This window comes from Urocampus carinirostris, chromosome 2, assembly GCF_059441175.1.
Source record: "Urocampus carinirostris isolate Australia breed hairy pipefish chromosome 2, RoL_Ucar_1.0, whole genome shotgun sequence".
Taxonomy (NCBI): domain Eukaryota; kingdom Metazoa; phylum Chordata; class Actinopteri; order Syngnathiformes; family Syngnathidae; genus Urocampus; species Urocampus carinirostris.
The window spans coordinates 39994839-40011477 of NC_142350.1; the positions used below are offsets into that span (position 1 = coordinate 39994839).

Consider the following 16639-nt stretch of genomic DNA (forward strand, 5'->3'; position numbering starts at 1 on the left):
CTTAACCCTGTAAATTGGGTTTTCTCTGTGGTGTCAATATATAATAGAGTGATGATTGAATAAATACAGCACAGCGTTTTTGGAACACATTACTATGTAGTACTATGGAATTCTGAACAGAAGCCGAATACTGTTGGCTTTTAAACATATACATTTGACCTGAGAAAAAAAAAAGAAAAAATTATCTCTAAAGACAATGCAAAACAAAACACTTTTTTCTTGTATACAAATAATAACACAGTGTCCGATCAATGTCAGAGATCAAGCTGCTTTTTAATTGTGTTATTTTAATGGGAGGAGAACTAAAAGACGGGAAGCACGGCTGTCTGCCTCTGGGGTCCTGAGCTGTTGTACAGCGATAACAAAGCAGGGAGACCATTTGCGTCAGTCCTGTCTGCTTTGCGAGCCCGGGGAACAGGTTGTCTGGAGAGCATCGTAAGGCAAGTCCCATGATTCAAGGTCCTCCTTTCCTATGCCTGGGGAATAATAAGCCTCAGATGGTCCATTCGACTGTCATACCGGCATTCGGCATTTTCCTCTACCTCCCTTCGCTTATTTAACGGATGGCCAATTTCCATGGAATCAATGACAATAGAAAGGTACGAGTCCTTCTATAATACATTGTGACCTTTTTCAGAAAGTCCCGTACTTTCCGGACAATGAAGCCCCCCTTAAAAACCCCAATTTGGCCAGAAATAATAATAAAAAAAAAAAACGTCTTATAATTTGGTGCACATTATATACCGCAGAATACGATTGATAAGATTGGTAATGCATATATGAATTATAGTTATGCATTTACATACAAGTTTATATAGCAGGGCAGAGGAATATTTTTGAACAAAAGAGCCATAAAAGCAATTTTTTTTTTAAGTTGAGACAGCCACACCATATATTTTTAGACAAAATACAACAAAACTGCCAAACCGCTCCAAACAAACGCTAACTATGCAGCACATTTTATTTCACTGTGTGTCATTTGATGATTTAATCAAATCTGTGGTGTAAGAAAAATGTGACCCGTGTCAATATATATACAACTTAAGTTAGTTACTTAAGAGTGTTGGGCTCATTTTGACCGTCATTTTTTCTTAAATAATGGTTTCAAAATAAGGTGCAAGCCATGTTCTTTTGTAAAAATGTCACAAAATACTGCAAACGATAAGGATATTTCTGGCACAGACTGCACTGAGTAGGAGTGCAGCAGAGCTTTGCGATATGTGCAGAGATCCACCCACCCAATTACATTGCTCTGAGTGTTTTTCATGGGTTTTCACCAAAAGTATCTCCACAGTGAACATACATAGTTTAATGCGCTTCCATTTAAAGGTTTTCTTAACGACTTACTGCGAGAATGCAGTATATGGGTACGGCACCCCACTGCAAAATGTAGTTAAACATGTGCCCTATAAACTGGACTGAACCATTGTACTTCATGTCTTTGTGTTGCCTCAGCTTCACATCTACCAAAACTGTGGTTTAACCATATGACTTTGGAACGCTACTGAGAAATTTCTCTGCAAATGTTATCCGTACCGCTTACCCTCAGTAGGGTTGCGGGCGTGCTGGAGCCCATTCCAGCCATCTATGGGCAGTGGGCAGGTGACACCCTGAACTGGCATTTTGGCCTCGGCCGTTGGTGCTTTTCTTTCCAGAGTGTTTTGTTGACACTATGGTTTTTAGAGAAACTTCAAATTCAAGAAGAGTTGCACGTCCATTATGTAGGCTAGTCAAGCTGTTTTACGTATGTCTACAACTCAGACTGCAATGAACAGTAAGACAAAAGCAGATGAAGAGTAGGGGGACAGCTACAGTTTAAAGAAACTGTTTTACACCAACAGACCCCATTTTGGCTGTAGTTGCCAAGCACCCAAAGCAATTTTATGGGCTAAGCGGTATCAATTTAAAGAAAAAGGATGAAAACACAATGCTTTGTATCATCTAATATTGATATATAAACAACCCATGCTTTAAGATTTGTCCTTGTTCTTGTTCCAACCACCTAAAATACTCCAAATAAACAAGTTTTGTCAATAAATTTTTGACATTACAAAGGAATCTCCCGCAAAATTAGGCGGGTTCCGAGAAACCCTTACTCTGGTCACTGCCAGCCATTTTTGGCATCTCATTTAAGTGCGGTTGGTAAAACTGGTTCTTATTTGGGGATCGACACGTCACGTCTATAGACATGCAAGAATGCTTGGAAAAGCTTTTGGAAAAAGTTCATCTGAGTGAAATAAGATTCTTGTCTAGGAAGAAAAGTACAGCCACGATATTAGATGCACATTTGCCACCTGGTGTCATTTAAAGCCAAAAGTTCTATAAGGAAGTGTTTCCGAAAGGAGCATACTTCCTGGATTTCACATGTAATAAACACGACCGAGAATAACAACTTATAAAGTTAAGTCACAGTAAGTAACAATTTTTATAATGTATACATCCAAAGCAGTGGTTCTTGAGTGGTGGTACATGCAATTTAAAATAATTTAAAAGTATTTTTACAAATATAGTTTAAGAACAAGTTTTAAATTATATTTTAGAAACTTGAAAGTTAAATTGCTTATTACATTCTGTTAGTGATGACATTTTGTAATCCTAAAACAACGGAGTCCCCTATTTAGAAATTGGATAGTCAATAAGACGATTCTATTCTATTCTATTCTATTCTATTCTATTCTATTCTATTCTATTCTATTCTATTCATACCAATATTAGGCCACATAACATGGCATATCAATCGTTTAATGCCTTTATTTTACTTTCCATTACAAGAGGACAGTTATTAGTTATTATTTTTTTTTACAATTAATATGATTCATTTTTGTTAAGTTATAGTTATTTATATTTTATTTGTATTGTACATAATAGTGAAAATATGATTGTGGACAATACTAAGTATTCATTCAAAAGGTGTATGAGCATGCATTAGGTCCAAAAGTATAACATTAAATGGAATACTTTTTTTTCATGAGCTTTATAACGCAGTCAACTAAAATGGGTGACGTTCACGTTTGTGCAAAGAATAACATGACAACACGGCCACAATGGAAAATTAAGGTAGTTTCACGGGCATATGTGCTGCTCAGGTGTTTGTTTTATTCTGCCGCTCGTTTAAACAAATCTATTTAAAGAGTAGCTTTTGTCTTTTTATAGAGTTAGAAACATTCTCTTGTTAATGACGTCATTGACCACAAATGTGCTTCAAGTGGGCCGACAGAACGGAAGAGTCCCTTTCGCAAAGGAAGGCATGAAAGTGAGAAAATATGTGGGTGTCCTCTTAAGCTCAACCTCAAAAGTGGCCGCTGCGTTCGTTATTTCCTTTGTAGGCGACACTAAGGGTGGGCGGATTGATCCAAATATCGTTATTATCAATACTTAGCAAGTACTTGGATCGGATTGATACTATTGTTTTGGGATGGATAGTTAGCTGACACACCACCTCAGAGCGTCGCTTCTCCACGCAGATAGCGCCCTCTGGTACTCTCAAACAGGCACATTTTTAGGCCTTTCTCCTACCTGGTCACTAGCCTGCTGCATCCTGCCTGTCAAGCAAAGGAGATGGAAACAAAAGCCTGAAAGAGCTGTGGGATTGATCCACCCATCCCTACCTGAAGTAAAAATGACAGAGGTAAACATGAGGCACTGCGTGAATCTTAAAATGTGTTCGCTACTGTGGCAAACCCATGAATTTAAATAAATACATGGAAAAAAAGCTCACTTTAAAGAGAGCAACGAGCTGCAACCAACAACGTAAGCATGTTACTGTGATGAAACAAACAACTGTAAATACCCTATCACTATGGCAACAGAACCAAAAGGGCTTCTTCATTGTAGCAAAGACCCGAATTACACTTTTTTTCTGTTTTTTGTTGTTATAAATTACTTTTATTTTGTTATGTTGCCTATTTTAGGGGTTTGACTCTTGTTTTTTGTACTAGTTGTAATTTGTGATGGGAATTTTGTCTCTTTTTAGAGAACCGACTCTTTCAGCATGGCTCGCTAAAAAGAGCCGGCTCGTTTTACCCCCAAACGACTCATTTTTATTGTTTTATCTATATACTCCAATAATATAATGTAACATTATGCAAAGTATGAATAAAAAATAGATTTTTAAAAATGTGTTACAATGTTTTATATATATATATATATATATATATATATATATATATATATATATATATATATATATATATATATATATATATAAGGGCAACACGGCGCGCGGTGGTTAGCGCGTGTTCTTCCCGTGCTTGCGTGGGTTTCCTCCCGGCACTCCAGTTTCCATCCCAGCTATCTTTAGGTAATAGGCAGGGAACACAGAAACAGACATCTCACTCATTCATTCACACCTAGGGACAATTAACCTGACATGCATGTTTTTGGAATGTAGGAAGAAACTGGAGTGCCCGGAGGAAACCCACTCAAGCACGGGGAGAACATGCAAAACCCGCACAGGAAGGTTTGTAGCACGATTTAAACCCATGACCTCAGAACTGTGCCGTGCATGCTCTAACCACTGCGCTGCTGTGTGGCCCGCAATGTAATTATTTATTTAAAAAAAGAAACTCAAACATTTTTAGTGCTTAGTATATTTCAGTTCTGTTCGTCATAATTGTAAAATAACTCAAGGGGCATTTGGGGGTTATGTCAATTATTCAAGGCTTATGCCATTTCCTAACAAAGAGTATCAATATTGCATTGTTATTGTTCCATACCACCCTGTATTTACTTGGTTTGGATCGATACGCAAATTCAAAGTATCGCCTAGATAACACAACACTCCGTACAACTAAACTCTCGACATTTGCAGGATAATTTAAATTTTTGCTGTCACATTGAAAGAACTATTCTATTTTAGATTATGACGCTACTGCAAGTTTACTCTAAATGCTTTTCAATGTTTTTGTAATATTAACGTAAAATGCCATCAAAATGCTATTTGATATTCATTTCTCATACTGCAATAACACTACAGGCAAATTACTTGTTGTTGACGGGCTCCTTGGCTTCAACACCAAAGAGCTATTTACACTCATTTGCCCTGCCTGTGTGGTCTTCACTCCACTAGTGGTTAACTTGGCAGCAAAAGCGAGCATTTTTTAATTAGACTTGTATTTCCACTTAGCAAAAATGATTCGGGATGTGAAACAACTGGTTTTCTTTGAGGCAGAGCAGTCCACAATATGGATAGACTAAATATGGCCACAGTTTGCCTGCAATGAACTGGCCCAATTACCCACTTATAAATCAAAGCAATTATGGGTCTCCAAATATGGCTCTCCTCAACGTTTGTCTTAGAGCCTTGTCCAAAATATGTCTTATCTCCAGTAGGTATAAATTCATCGGCTGATAATTTTTTGTATCACATTTTATTAGAAGTTGTATTATAAAACAAAGTGCACGATACCCTGGCAACACCCGGCCGATTAAAGCCAATAAAAAGGGAATATCACTGTCCAAGTCAGTGTACTAAATACAATATCTGAATTGTTAAAAGCCACTGAGAAAAAGTCTTTACGGCTTAGATTAAAAAGAAAAGTATTAATCGTCTTGTTCTTACAAGGGGTCAAAAGATAAAGATCGGGCCAATCCCAGGTGAATTTGAGTGTGATCCAAAACCAGTGTCTCTTCACCAGAGTGCTTTTTGGTAGGTAAGGGTACGTGCCGATACCAAAGTACTGGTATATGCTGGTACCAGCCTTTCTTAAAAAGTATTGGTGTCCAAAACTTGTTATGTTCTGTCATTTTGTCACAATCCTGCTCTCACTTTTCCATTTCATTTCATCAAGTTTTTTTTTCTATCCGTCGAACTCACTCTCTTCCATTTCTCTCTTCTATCTTTCTTAACCTTACCCTGTAGCCTTCTCACAGCTGGGGTTGCTTGTCTTTATTCCCTTCCTTTCACAACTCTCCCTTGTCTCTATTTAAACACTTTGTCTCCTTGGCTGTGTGCTACTTTGATGACTTCCGTGTCACATCTCAAGCATTCTTGTCTCATCCTTTTTGTCGATCCAGTGTACCGAACCCTTCCCTGCCTTTCCGGATAATAAATACTGTGGGACAAACTATAGGATTGTTTGGTTTACTAGAACAACAACCCTCACCTGCATCTTGGACCACGATTGTTGCCTCACTACCTTATTTTCTGAACCCTGCCTGAATAAAAGACAACTGTTAACTGTCCTAATCAGTGTCCCTGCATGTTGCTGTATTTAGTGAGGTTTCTGGAGGTTTGTCTTGTCTTTTTCAATCAGGTCGACGTTTTTATTGCTGTACCCCTACCTGGCATTCGCCTATCAGGTCTCTTGATCTTGTGTGGATTGTCCAGGTTTGTAGTTTGTCTTGTTATTTTGTATGTTTCAGTTTTTGTTCTTGTCTGGTAATTGTGCCGTTTCGGTTTATGTCTGCTTATTTCCCCACAATTTTTGTTGTGCCGAAGTACATAATTTGCACCAGGTCTGTTTGGTAATTGGATACTTTATTCCTTTCTGTATTTTCTTTTTTTGTTTTTTAATGACTTCTGTTTGTCTGTACACTGATTTTCTTTATTGAATAACAACTTTTTGGGGATCCTTTGCATCCTCGGTCCTGTTTACCCACACTTTGGTCCGCCACTCACAGAAACCAAAAGCAGTATTGGCAGTTTGGAATGAGAAAGTCAAAATCGAAATTTAAAGAAAACACATTGGCTATTCATTTAGTTGAGCTTTTGTGGAAAATACTTTGCTTGGATTTGTTTGTATTTCTTTGTGTCACTTTTTATAGGCGATTATCAACGGGTTCTATGTAATTTTGTAAAAGAAACGCTAATAAATAATCAACTCCTGAATAGTCATTGATATCAATTTTAGATACTGATACTATGACATATACGTACCTGTCACCTCAAAGTAAAAACAAGTAAGATGAAATTAATTTTAACACAAAAACACAATTTTCCAGGCTCAGAAACTGTTTCCTTCCCAGGCCCATCATGACCCTAAACAAACCGTGAAAAATATTCTATCTTGCCCGCTCTTTTGAAAAAAATTATGTTATTGTTTTGTTGCATTATCACAGAAGAAAATTGGACTTACAAAATAGGTCAGTCACCAAGAACTACCTTGTAAATATTGTGGTTTTTGTTAGTATTTATTATGTGTTTATCTTGTTTATCCTGGAGTGCCATGTCTGATTTAATTGCAAAAAAATTTCATTACATAATTGTCAATGACAATAAAGACTATTTGATTCTACTCTGGGGCAGGAAACTAGAGGCATTTAATTATTTCTCTGATTTTTAATTTCTCCTGGAATTTAAATCGGCCACCTCTGCAATTGAGATGATGAGGCTAATATGATACAGACCCGCCCCGTAGAATTTACTATTATGGGATCGGTCCCGGTGACTACTTAAGAATTGGCGTTTGATATTGTATTGTCTGAAAAGAGAATATCCCTATTTTTAGTTTAAACTGGTGCCATGTAGACAATCAAACTTTTTGTCATTCAGCAATATGTTTGTGTATATATGGAGCGTTTTTATCCATAATTTTATAGATAAAACACTTTTCCTCTAATTTCTAGTTGCCAACTTGTCAGTGTCATGTGGCCGCCACGTTTCTTCATTGTTGGTCCCATTGAAATTCAGTGGGCCAATTGCCGTGGAATTGTGGTTGGCTGCGGTGCACTCTGAGAAGTTAGAGCACCACAATGGCCTTGTCACTTAGGAGGAAACTCTAACCTCCTTTTCCCCCCTTTAGCTTAACTTCCATGGTGACGGACGGAAATGTTGTGACCACCCAATAAGAACGTAACTGACCAATGTGTATTAACGTGTGGTTGTGTCACTTAAAACTTCAGATGAGAAAGCCTTGTGCTTTCTAAATGTGCATTCACAGTTTTGATTTAAGAATTCTTGGGAGCTCCTTCAACAATTAACACAATTAGCTTATTCCTGATGCTTAATCTTAGTTTTCAAAATACAAGCATGTTTAAGCATGTTCAATAAATGAACAACTACATGGAAAAAATGTTATACATTGTTATTCTATGAAATGTTACCTTGTTAATCCGTTAACAGCAACAGAGCCAACAACAAAATTAAGGACTCTTCTCTTCCCGGTCACAAACTCTTTGACCTGTTGCCCCTCTGGTAGGGGCTACTGGTCCCTTGAAAGTAGGACTAACAGGCTCAGAAACAGTTACTTGTGAAGGGCTATGACCACGCTAAACAAGCACGCAAGACTGTAAAAAATATATACAGTGGGGCCAGTGTTCCCCCTAAGCTCCGCGCGTGCGCAAATTGCGCACTGCTCGGACATTCTCGGCGCACAAGAAAATCTAGCCAGCGCACAAAAATGAGGGCTCAAAATGACTAATTAAGAAGCGACTTAAGTCAAAGTTACAGTGCATGAAGGTAAAAATACACGGATTCCCCTGACGTTGTGTCCTAAATGCGGTGTTATGAAGGCAAACGAAGTTGAATAAAGTTAGTAGAGTATGTCGCGAACCGGCTTCTTCGGCTCGGCTCACTAAAAGGAACCGGCTTTTTCGGGTCCTAAACGGCTCTTCAGGTTGTTTTTGCTTCTTTAATCCCAACATGACCAAATATTAAGTACAATTATGCACAAAATGACTTAAAGGAAGGGGGGAATAGAACAAAAAAGAAAAAAATACCAAAATGAAAACGTAGTGAAAAGCTGAGAAAAAAAGAAACAAAAGGAAGAGAAAAAGAAGGAAAAATTTTAGAAAAAAAAGCCAGAAAAAAAGAAAAGAAAGAAATGTAGGAAACAAAGTAAATAGAGAACAAAAAGAAAAAAAAGGATTTTTTTTTAAAGGAATTTTTTTTTTAAAAAGTAGAAAAAAACACAGAAAAAAAGAATACAAAGTTTGTGTTGCATTCAAATAATTTCCAATTATATCAAGTGAATCTTGTTGCCAACATTGTACTTCCACTAAAAAATGTGATTAAGTACAGTTCTGTATCTTACCACCGACTAAATAAGCCCCCAAAAATGTTAATATTATGCGACAAAATATTCAGGAAATAAAAAGAATTGGATATCTTGTGAAAGAATTGTAAGAACAAACGACGTTTGTAGGCCGTACAACCTTTGCAATAGTACATGAGTCAATTCATTCAAAAGAGAAACTAAATTTTGCATTGCCGGAAACTCAGCAAAATGTAACTTGATGTCAAATTTTGGACATGTTTGATAATTAATTATCTTGCCACACTTGGGATTATGGTTGCTCACTGTAGTTTCAAGCTTTACTCACCGACTTTGTGTGAACACTCAGACCCGTGGAAAATTAGAGGGAACATTGAGTGGGGCATATAAGTATTAAGTCAACCATTATTTGTGCAAGATCTCCCACTTGAAAATATTTGAGAGGCCTGTAATTGTTCAGCATGGGTAAATCTAAACTGTGAGAGACAGAATGTGGGGAAAAACATAAAATCAAATTGTTTGATTTTTGAATAGTTGATTTGCAAATAATAAAATAAAATAAGTATACTTAAAGTTCATCCAATCATTATGACTAGGGTCTGGCATACCTCTAACAACCAGAGAACCCCAACTGGTGTTATGAACTGGGGTCAGGTGTGTTCAATTATCATACACCTGTGTCCAGTCATCCTGAACCATTAAAAAGGACATTTTTGTCAATGAAACTCTGTGTGTTTTTTTTAGTTTTTATGTCATTTCGTCTCCACCAGCACGTCAGGTTTGTTTGATCCTGGTTTTATGTGTTACTTCACACTCTGCGTGTATCATTTCTAGTTGCCGTCTTTGTTTCCGATTTAGACTTTGTCGGGTTTGCTTTTTATGTTTGGACATGCCATTTGCTTTGTGCCTTCTTGTTCAATTGTAATTTGGGTCCTAGTTTTGTGATTAAAAGCAATCCCTTGTTTTGAGGCCCTGCCTCCAGTTACTGCCTCCCCCACATGGGTTCGACTATCAAATCATAATAAATAGTTTGTTATGTACCCTTTGTTTGCAATGATAGAAGCCAAACGTTTTCCATCACTCTTCACAAGCTTTTCACACACTGTTGCTGATATTTTGGCCCATTCCTTCACGCAGATCTCCTCTAAAGCAGTGATGCCTTGGGGCTGTCGTTGGCAAACATGGAATTTCAACTCCTTCCAAAGATTTTCAGTGGGGTTGAGTCCTGAAAACTGGCTAGGCCACTCTAGGACTTTGAAATGCTTATGACGAAGTCACCCCTTCGCTGCACTGGTTGTGTGTTTGGGCTCATAATCATGGTAAAAAGCCCCAGCCACGTCCAAGAGATCGTGAGATCTTTGTAGGATCATCTCATCTAATCTCGAAATTAGCAGTTACCAGAAATCGATATACCATTTTGAAAGCTTTTTTTTACATAGCAGCAAGGTGGGTGACTATTTAGCACATATGCTTCACAGTTATAGGGGCTCCAATGTGGATTTCAGCTGCCTGTGTAGAGTATGTATGTCAGTTTCAATTCCTCTCACTAAGTGCATGGATGTCAAAATTAAGCTCTGTCACGGATGAGTCATATTTTATTCCTTTGTTTAGGAAAAAAATGGAAATATGCAATTCTTCTAAGCAATGTAAAAAACATTAATATGTCCGTAATAAGCCGTTATTTGTTTCATACGCACGCGAACATGAAGTGCAAAGCTAAGCGAACACCTTTTTACAATCTCGCCGATCCATTCTTTAAATTCCAACGTGAAGGCCATTGATGAACACCAAAAGAAGCCTCACTGAGCTTTCAGGTCGCTACACGAACAGTAGTGTACAGAGCAGCATGTGTAAGAGCATGTGTGGGAGCATGTGTGCACATTGGTAGGTGTTTCAGTGAACCAGGCAAGTATTGTGTGACACAGGGTTGCGAGAATGAAGGCGCTGGGGGATTGACTTGTCTACATCAACACTGCTCCAAGGCTCTGTCACTCAGTAAGTACACCTCATCGCTGGGGAACGTACTCAAAATATTGAATAAACACACCTCACGCACTCACGGTGCGCTTCCTGGCCGTAATGTAAAAATTGTGTTGACATCAAAATATATACTACTGTTCAAAAGTTTGGGGTCACCTAGAGAACACTTTTATTCATTATATGAGTTGTCCAATATCTGTTCCTCTGCCCTTATGAATCTCTTCCTTTTGTTGGCCAGTCTTAAATATGGCTTTTTCTTAGCCACTCTGCCTTGAAGACCCGTATTTTGGAGTCACCTTTTCACTTTAGATGTTGACACTGGTGTTTTGTGGGTATTATTCATTAAGCTGCTAAGTGAAGACCTGTAAGATGTCTATTTATCAGGATAGGGACACCAAAGTTCTTGCCATCTGGTCAATTACTTTTATAGTTAGAGCCTCTTTGTGATGTTCTCTGAAATTAGTAGTACACACTGTTGTAGGACATACAAAAAAGAAAATAAGTATTTGAACACCCTGTTCAAATACTTATTTTCTTCACTAAGGGAAGGAGGTTGGGCGAACTAATAAGTATTTCAGGGTCTAAATTTGAGATGATACACAGGTGTTCAAAAACTTGTTTGCAGCTGTATTACACAAATAAATTGTTAAACAGTCATGCATTGTGATTTCTGGATTTTTAGTTTTTCTCTCTCACAGTGGACTGGCACGTACAAACATTTTAGATCTCTTCATGATTTCTAAGTGGGAGAAATATCAAAATAACAGGTTGTTCAAATATGTATTTTCTTCACTGTATTTAGTTTCTTCGCAATTTAATTTCATAGAACAAGAATATATTTTCGAGTTTCAAATGAAAGCTTTCCTTTTCTGGCCATACTGAAAGTTGAATCACACCCACACATGTGATGCTCCAGATACTGGACTAGCACAAAGGAAGGTGGGTTAGCTTCTCTAACACCCTAAAGCTGTGCTAACATCATTGTACACTGAGCTTTGCTAATACTCTGTCTGCCTTCTAATGTAATTCGAAAAATGTAGTATTAGGGCACTGTAGTACTGGTTGCTGTAAATGGGCATCCACACATCTATGTATATATTGCATTTAGAAGTAGACATTTGCAGCTAAAATACTCTTTACCATGTTGGCAATGTCTAGGGTGTATTTCTGTTTACTTTGCTGTCATAATCATTCAAAAACAGTGCTTATCCTTTAAAAATAAGGACATTTCTAAGGAACCCCACACTTTTGAATGGTAGTGTAAATCATAGAGCAATAAAGTGCAAAGAAAATGATCAAATGATGATTACCGTTTGGGGGGAGGTAAGTAAAGTTCTGGTACTGGCTCCTCTTCCTTTTTCCATTGCACACGTAGAAATTCACGTGCAGTGGGTTGGTTATTCTCTGGTTCCTGTATGGTGGGATCTCAACGAAAAGTGTATTCTGAAACAGAAGTAAGATTTGATTCACCCCTTTGAGACGGACAGCAAAACAAATATATATATATATATATATATATATATATATATATATATATATATATATATATATATATATATATATATATATATATATATATATAAAACAGTGTTTGGGAGCCCAGAAAGTTGGTCCAGTACCCATGTTTGTGTCTGAAGAAAACACCAGGTCTCTATCTTTATCCCCCTTAACACAAGGGTCTCAAACTAACTATAGAGCCCTCTGGATGATAGTTTGATGCATTTTTTTTTCTTTTTCTGTTACACACTGACCCCGGCCATTCATCGGAGAAGGGAAAAGGTATGTGGCCCTCACAAGATCCATTTTAGTAAGATAAAGGGACAGTTTGTACCACTAGATTATGTCGTATTCTGTCAAGCAACTGAAAATGTGTTTTAAATATCCAATAAAGTGTGTTCCAATTCATGATTGTGTCCCACTTATTGTTGATGCTTCACAAGAAATTACAGTTTTATATCTTTATGTTTGAAATCTGAAATGTGGCAAAAGGTCACAAAGTTCAAGGGGGCCAAATAGTTTCGCAAGACACTGTATATACTGGGTTTGGCCGAACTACACCCAGAAGCTAGCTCTTGCTCCCCAGGTTTAACGTTTTTATCAATTTCGATCTTATTTTGTGTAGTGAATTTAAAAAATGCTATACGGAAACAGTGGAATGTCTTTTTTTTCCGAACGTTTAATGGAAAACCATATTTAGCCCAACCCCACCCTGACCTTAGCTCTGGTGGTCCTTAGGTTAATGTTGTTCATTTGGGATCATATTTTCTGTAGGTAATTTAGAAGTTATATTTTAAAACAATGGAATTTTTTTAATCTGGACATTTTTCTGGAAAACCATATTTAGCCCAACCCCACCCAGGCCCTAGCTCCAAAAGCCCCCGAGTAAACGGCCTTAACATCATGAGCAAAGTAGGGTAGAGGACTTATTTGTTATTCTGTCCTTTCTGAACAACAATGCAGGCCTGAATGAAGTATTTTTCAAGTCTTATTTTGACATAGCACAGTAAAATAAAAAATAATTGTGTCTAAGTGTGTCTAATTTCTTGGCTGCCGATTGGTTGGCATCTAAACAAGACAGAACCATCCACAGTGACGGAGAGCAAGTTTACATAGGACATAGCTGTGAACAAAAACGCTGGGTGGGACGGGGGACTGCAGTCCAGATGATTGCAAGAAAAATATGCAGGTGTAAAAAGAGCGTGCACATGTGTGCATTTGCCAGGCTTTCCCTCACCTTTTCTCGCAGTGAAAGTTAGCACACTTCCAAAACCAATAAAAGTAAATGTGGGTTGACCGTCTGGACTGCGTTAAGTCAGTGACATAAGAAAGGAATTCCAGCGCTCTCCTGCTTTCTCTTCCTACTGTGGTATTTGCATTTTATCAGTCTCAAAAACTACTGCTTCTCTTGTTTTTTTAGCAGTCCGTTCTTTGCATTATATGACTTCATGTCTTTCTGCAATTAAAACTAAATACATTTACTCGTTTTGTGTGTCCATGCTTGATCTCAGACATTTTACAATTTAACAAATTGACACACTGCTATTAAAGGGAGTCGCTGGTTAACTCATTCAATGTCAGACGTTTCTCTCAAATGGAAAGTGTGGGTGCCAACATATATCTTTGCCATTTTGACTCATTTTAGAAGGCCTACTGTTCTGAAGTTATATAGGCATATAGCATATCAAAAGAAAGATTTACCCTTCATATTTCATAAGAAAAAAGGATGTTTCTAGCTTTTACCATTGCTAAGTAAACAACAGTTAAACTCTGCTGAGCTTCTTGAAAATACTCTTATCCATGAAAACTTTTGAGAAAAACGGCCTCTTGTGAAATAATCTGTTTTAAGCAGAAATTATATTAGTGGGGATTTAATGTCTTGTTGTATGTTGAATGTTTTATACAGCACTTTGAGTGGCAATTTTTTGCCTTAAAAGTGCTTTACAAATAAATTTGATTTGATTTGAACTTGCTGTGGTTAACGTAATAATACATTCTGGTGTTGGCCAGACGATTCAGAAGGAGAACATGTATTTTCTTATGTATTTTGTTTTGTATTTCGTTTTGTATTTTGTCACAACAACGTGTTATTCAAATTAGAAGGCAGGTCAGACTAGCCGAACTTTTCACCTATTGGCTGAAAGGCATTGCGGTTAATCAGTGCACTTCTTAATCAACCAATTGGGTCCAATCTAAGCCAGTTTGACCTGCGTGCTTATTTGAATAGCATTGTGATAAAATACACAACAAAATACAGGACAACATGCATAAATAAATAGATACATTTAGTTAATGTCATATATTTAGGTATTACATTATTGCTTTATGTATTTATTTATTTATCATATACTATTATGGGCAGCACTGTGGAACAGTGCTTAGCGCGTGTGCGGCACAGTTCTGAGGTCATGAGATCGAACCTCCTGTGTTGAGTTTGCATGTTCTCCCCGTGCTTGCGTCGGTTTCCTCCGGCGGGCACTCCGGTTTCCTCCCACATTCCAAAAACATGCATGTTAGGTTAATTGGCCAGTCCAAATTGACCCTAGGTGTGAGTGAGCGAGCAAATTGTCTGTCCCTGTGTTCCCTCTGACTGGCTGGCAACCAGTTCAGGGTGTCCCCTGCCCACTGCCAGAAGATAGCTGGGATGGGCTCCAGCACCCCTGCAACCCTACTGAGGATAAGCAATGCAGATAATGGATGGATATACCATTATGGGTTTTTTATTGATAGATTTATGAATACATATGACTGGATCGGTGCTCCATAACAGAGAAGCTCGGCTCTACACAAATATGACATGAAATGGGCATTGCAAATACTTTAATTGAAGCGAGAATTTAACATAAGAATGGCAAATAAAAAAGCATTTATAAACAAAACAATATAGTTTATTTTGGCGTCCTGTGACATAAATAATTTTGTAAAAAAACTATATTAGAGTATTAAATAAGACATGTAATACCTCATTAGAAATAACAGAAAATAAAAACAATTTTTATTCAATTGGATCGTTTTTTTTAAAGAAAAGAAAATTTAAAATTCAGGTAAATCAGATCATTTTCTTCAAAAAGGAGTTGTTGCTTTTACATTCATTTTCCCCACAGATAGTCATATACATGAACACACAAAGATTGTGAAGGGGAAGGAAACATGGCTAGGTACAGATCGGCCATGTATGTGGAAGGGAACTAAGAAGAGCTTAGCAATATCTGTGGCTTTTTTTCTTTCTAAGTTGCCAAACAAAATAAGGTCAATTTATTTCAAACTAACCCAAAAAGTGTGTTACTTTGTAAAACAAACAACAACCCCAAACTGGGTCATTGTGTCTAAAAAATAAGTGTGGTTTTGAACAAACCCAGAAACTAAGATAAAATTGATCTTTTGCGACATAATGGTGAAGCAAGCTCTCATTTTTTTTTCTAAAGCAGGAAAGCATAGATTAGTATTGATTTGTACACTTTTTACCACCGTAATGTTTTCGATTTGTTTTTTCTTTATTCATAGTTATTAATCTATTGCATTATTATGAAATTGTTATTCTAATGTAATGAATAACACATTCTGCTTTCTGAAGAGCTTTTTGATTAGATCGGTTGATGTTTAACACTGTTTGCGGGTATTTTTGAACCAAGTATAACAAAATAGAGCAGTGCAGCCCAAAATATTGAGCACGGGCCACATATGGGCCGCCTCCACATTTGGTCCACCCCCCAGAACCACCACCAAAGCGCATTTTGTCGTGAACTTTTTTTCCTTGCCCAACAAAGAACGCAAAGGTTATTATTTATCGCTTAAATAGTGTTATTACTTATTTTCTGAATTTTTTCTGTGAAGAATTCAAAGAGGGTTATTTGGTTATTGTTTGTTTAATTCATAGTGTAATTATTTATTTTCTGACTTGTATTCTGTTCAGAGTCGAGAAGGGTTATTTGATTGTGACTATCTGGAAAACAAAACATTCTTTAGATTCAGGCAATCCTGCAATCGCCACCCTTTTTCTGTTACACACTGACCCCGGCCATTCATCGGAGAAGGGAAAAGGTATGTGGCCCTCACAGGAAAGTGTGAATTTGAGTATTAGTAACTTAAAACAGCAGCCACATTTATTCAATATGTTTATAGCCACACTGTTTATAATGAATATGTTCCACACCATCATGCAATGAATCACTGTCTGAAAATTTGGTTGAAGTTTAATTTATTTGCACACAGAAGGTAAGCCCTACAGC

General features: G+C 37.3%; 1 protein-coding gene across 1 annotated transcript in view; it reads right to left on the reverse strand.

Moving 5' to 3' along the window:
- The window catches only part of LOC148371847 (nuclear factor of activated T-cells, cytoplasmic 1-like), a 101654-nt gene that overhangs the window by 39494 nt on the left and 45521 nt on the right, over positions 1–16639 (reverse strand). Inside the window, exon 8 of the mRNA XM_088327952.1 lies at positions 12224–12356. Within this exon, the coding sequence (XP_088184078.1) occupies positions 12224–12356 (133 nt within the window). The remainder of the gene's footprint in view (positions 1–12223; positions 12357–16639) is intronic.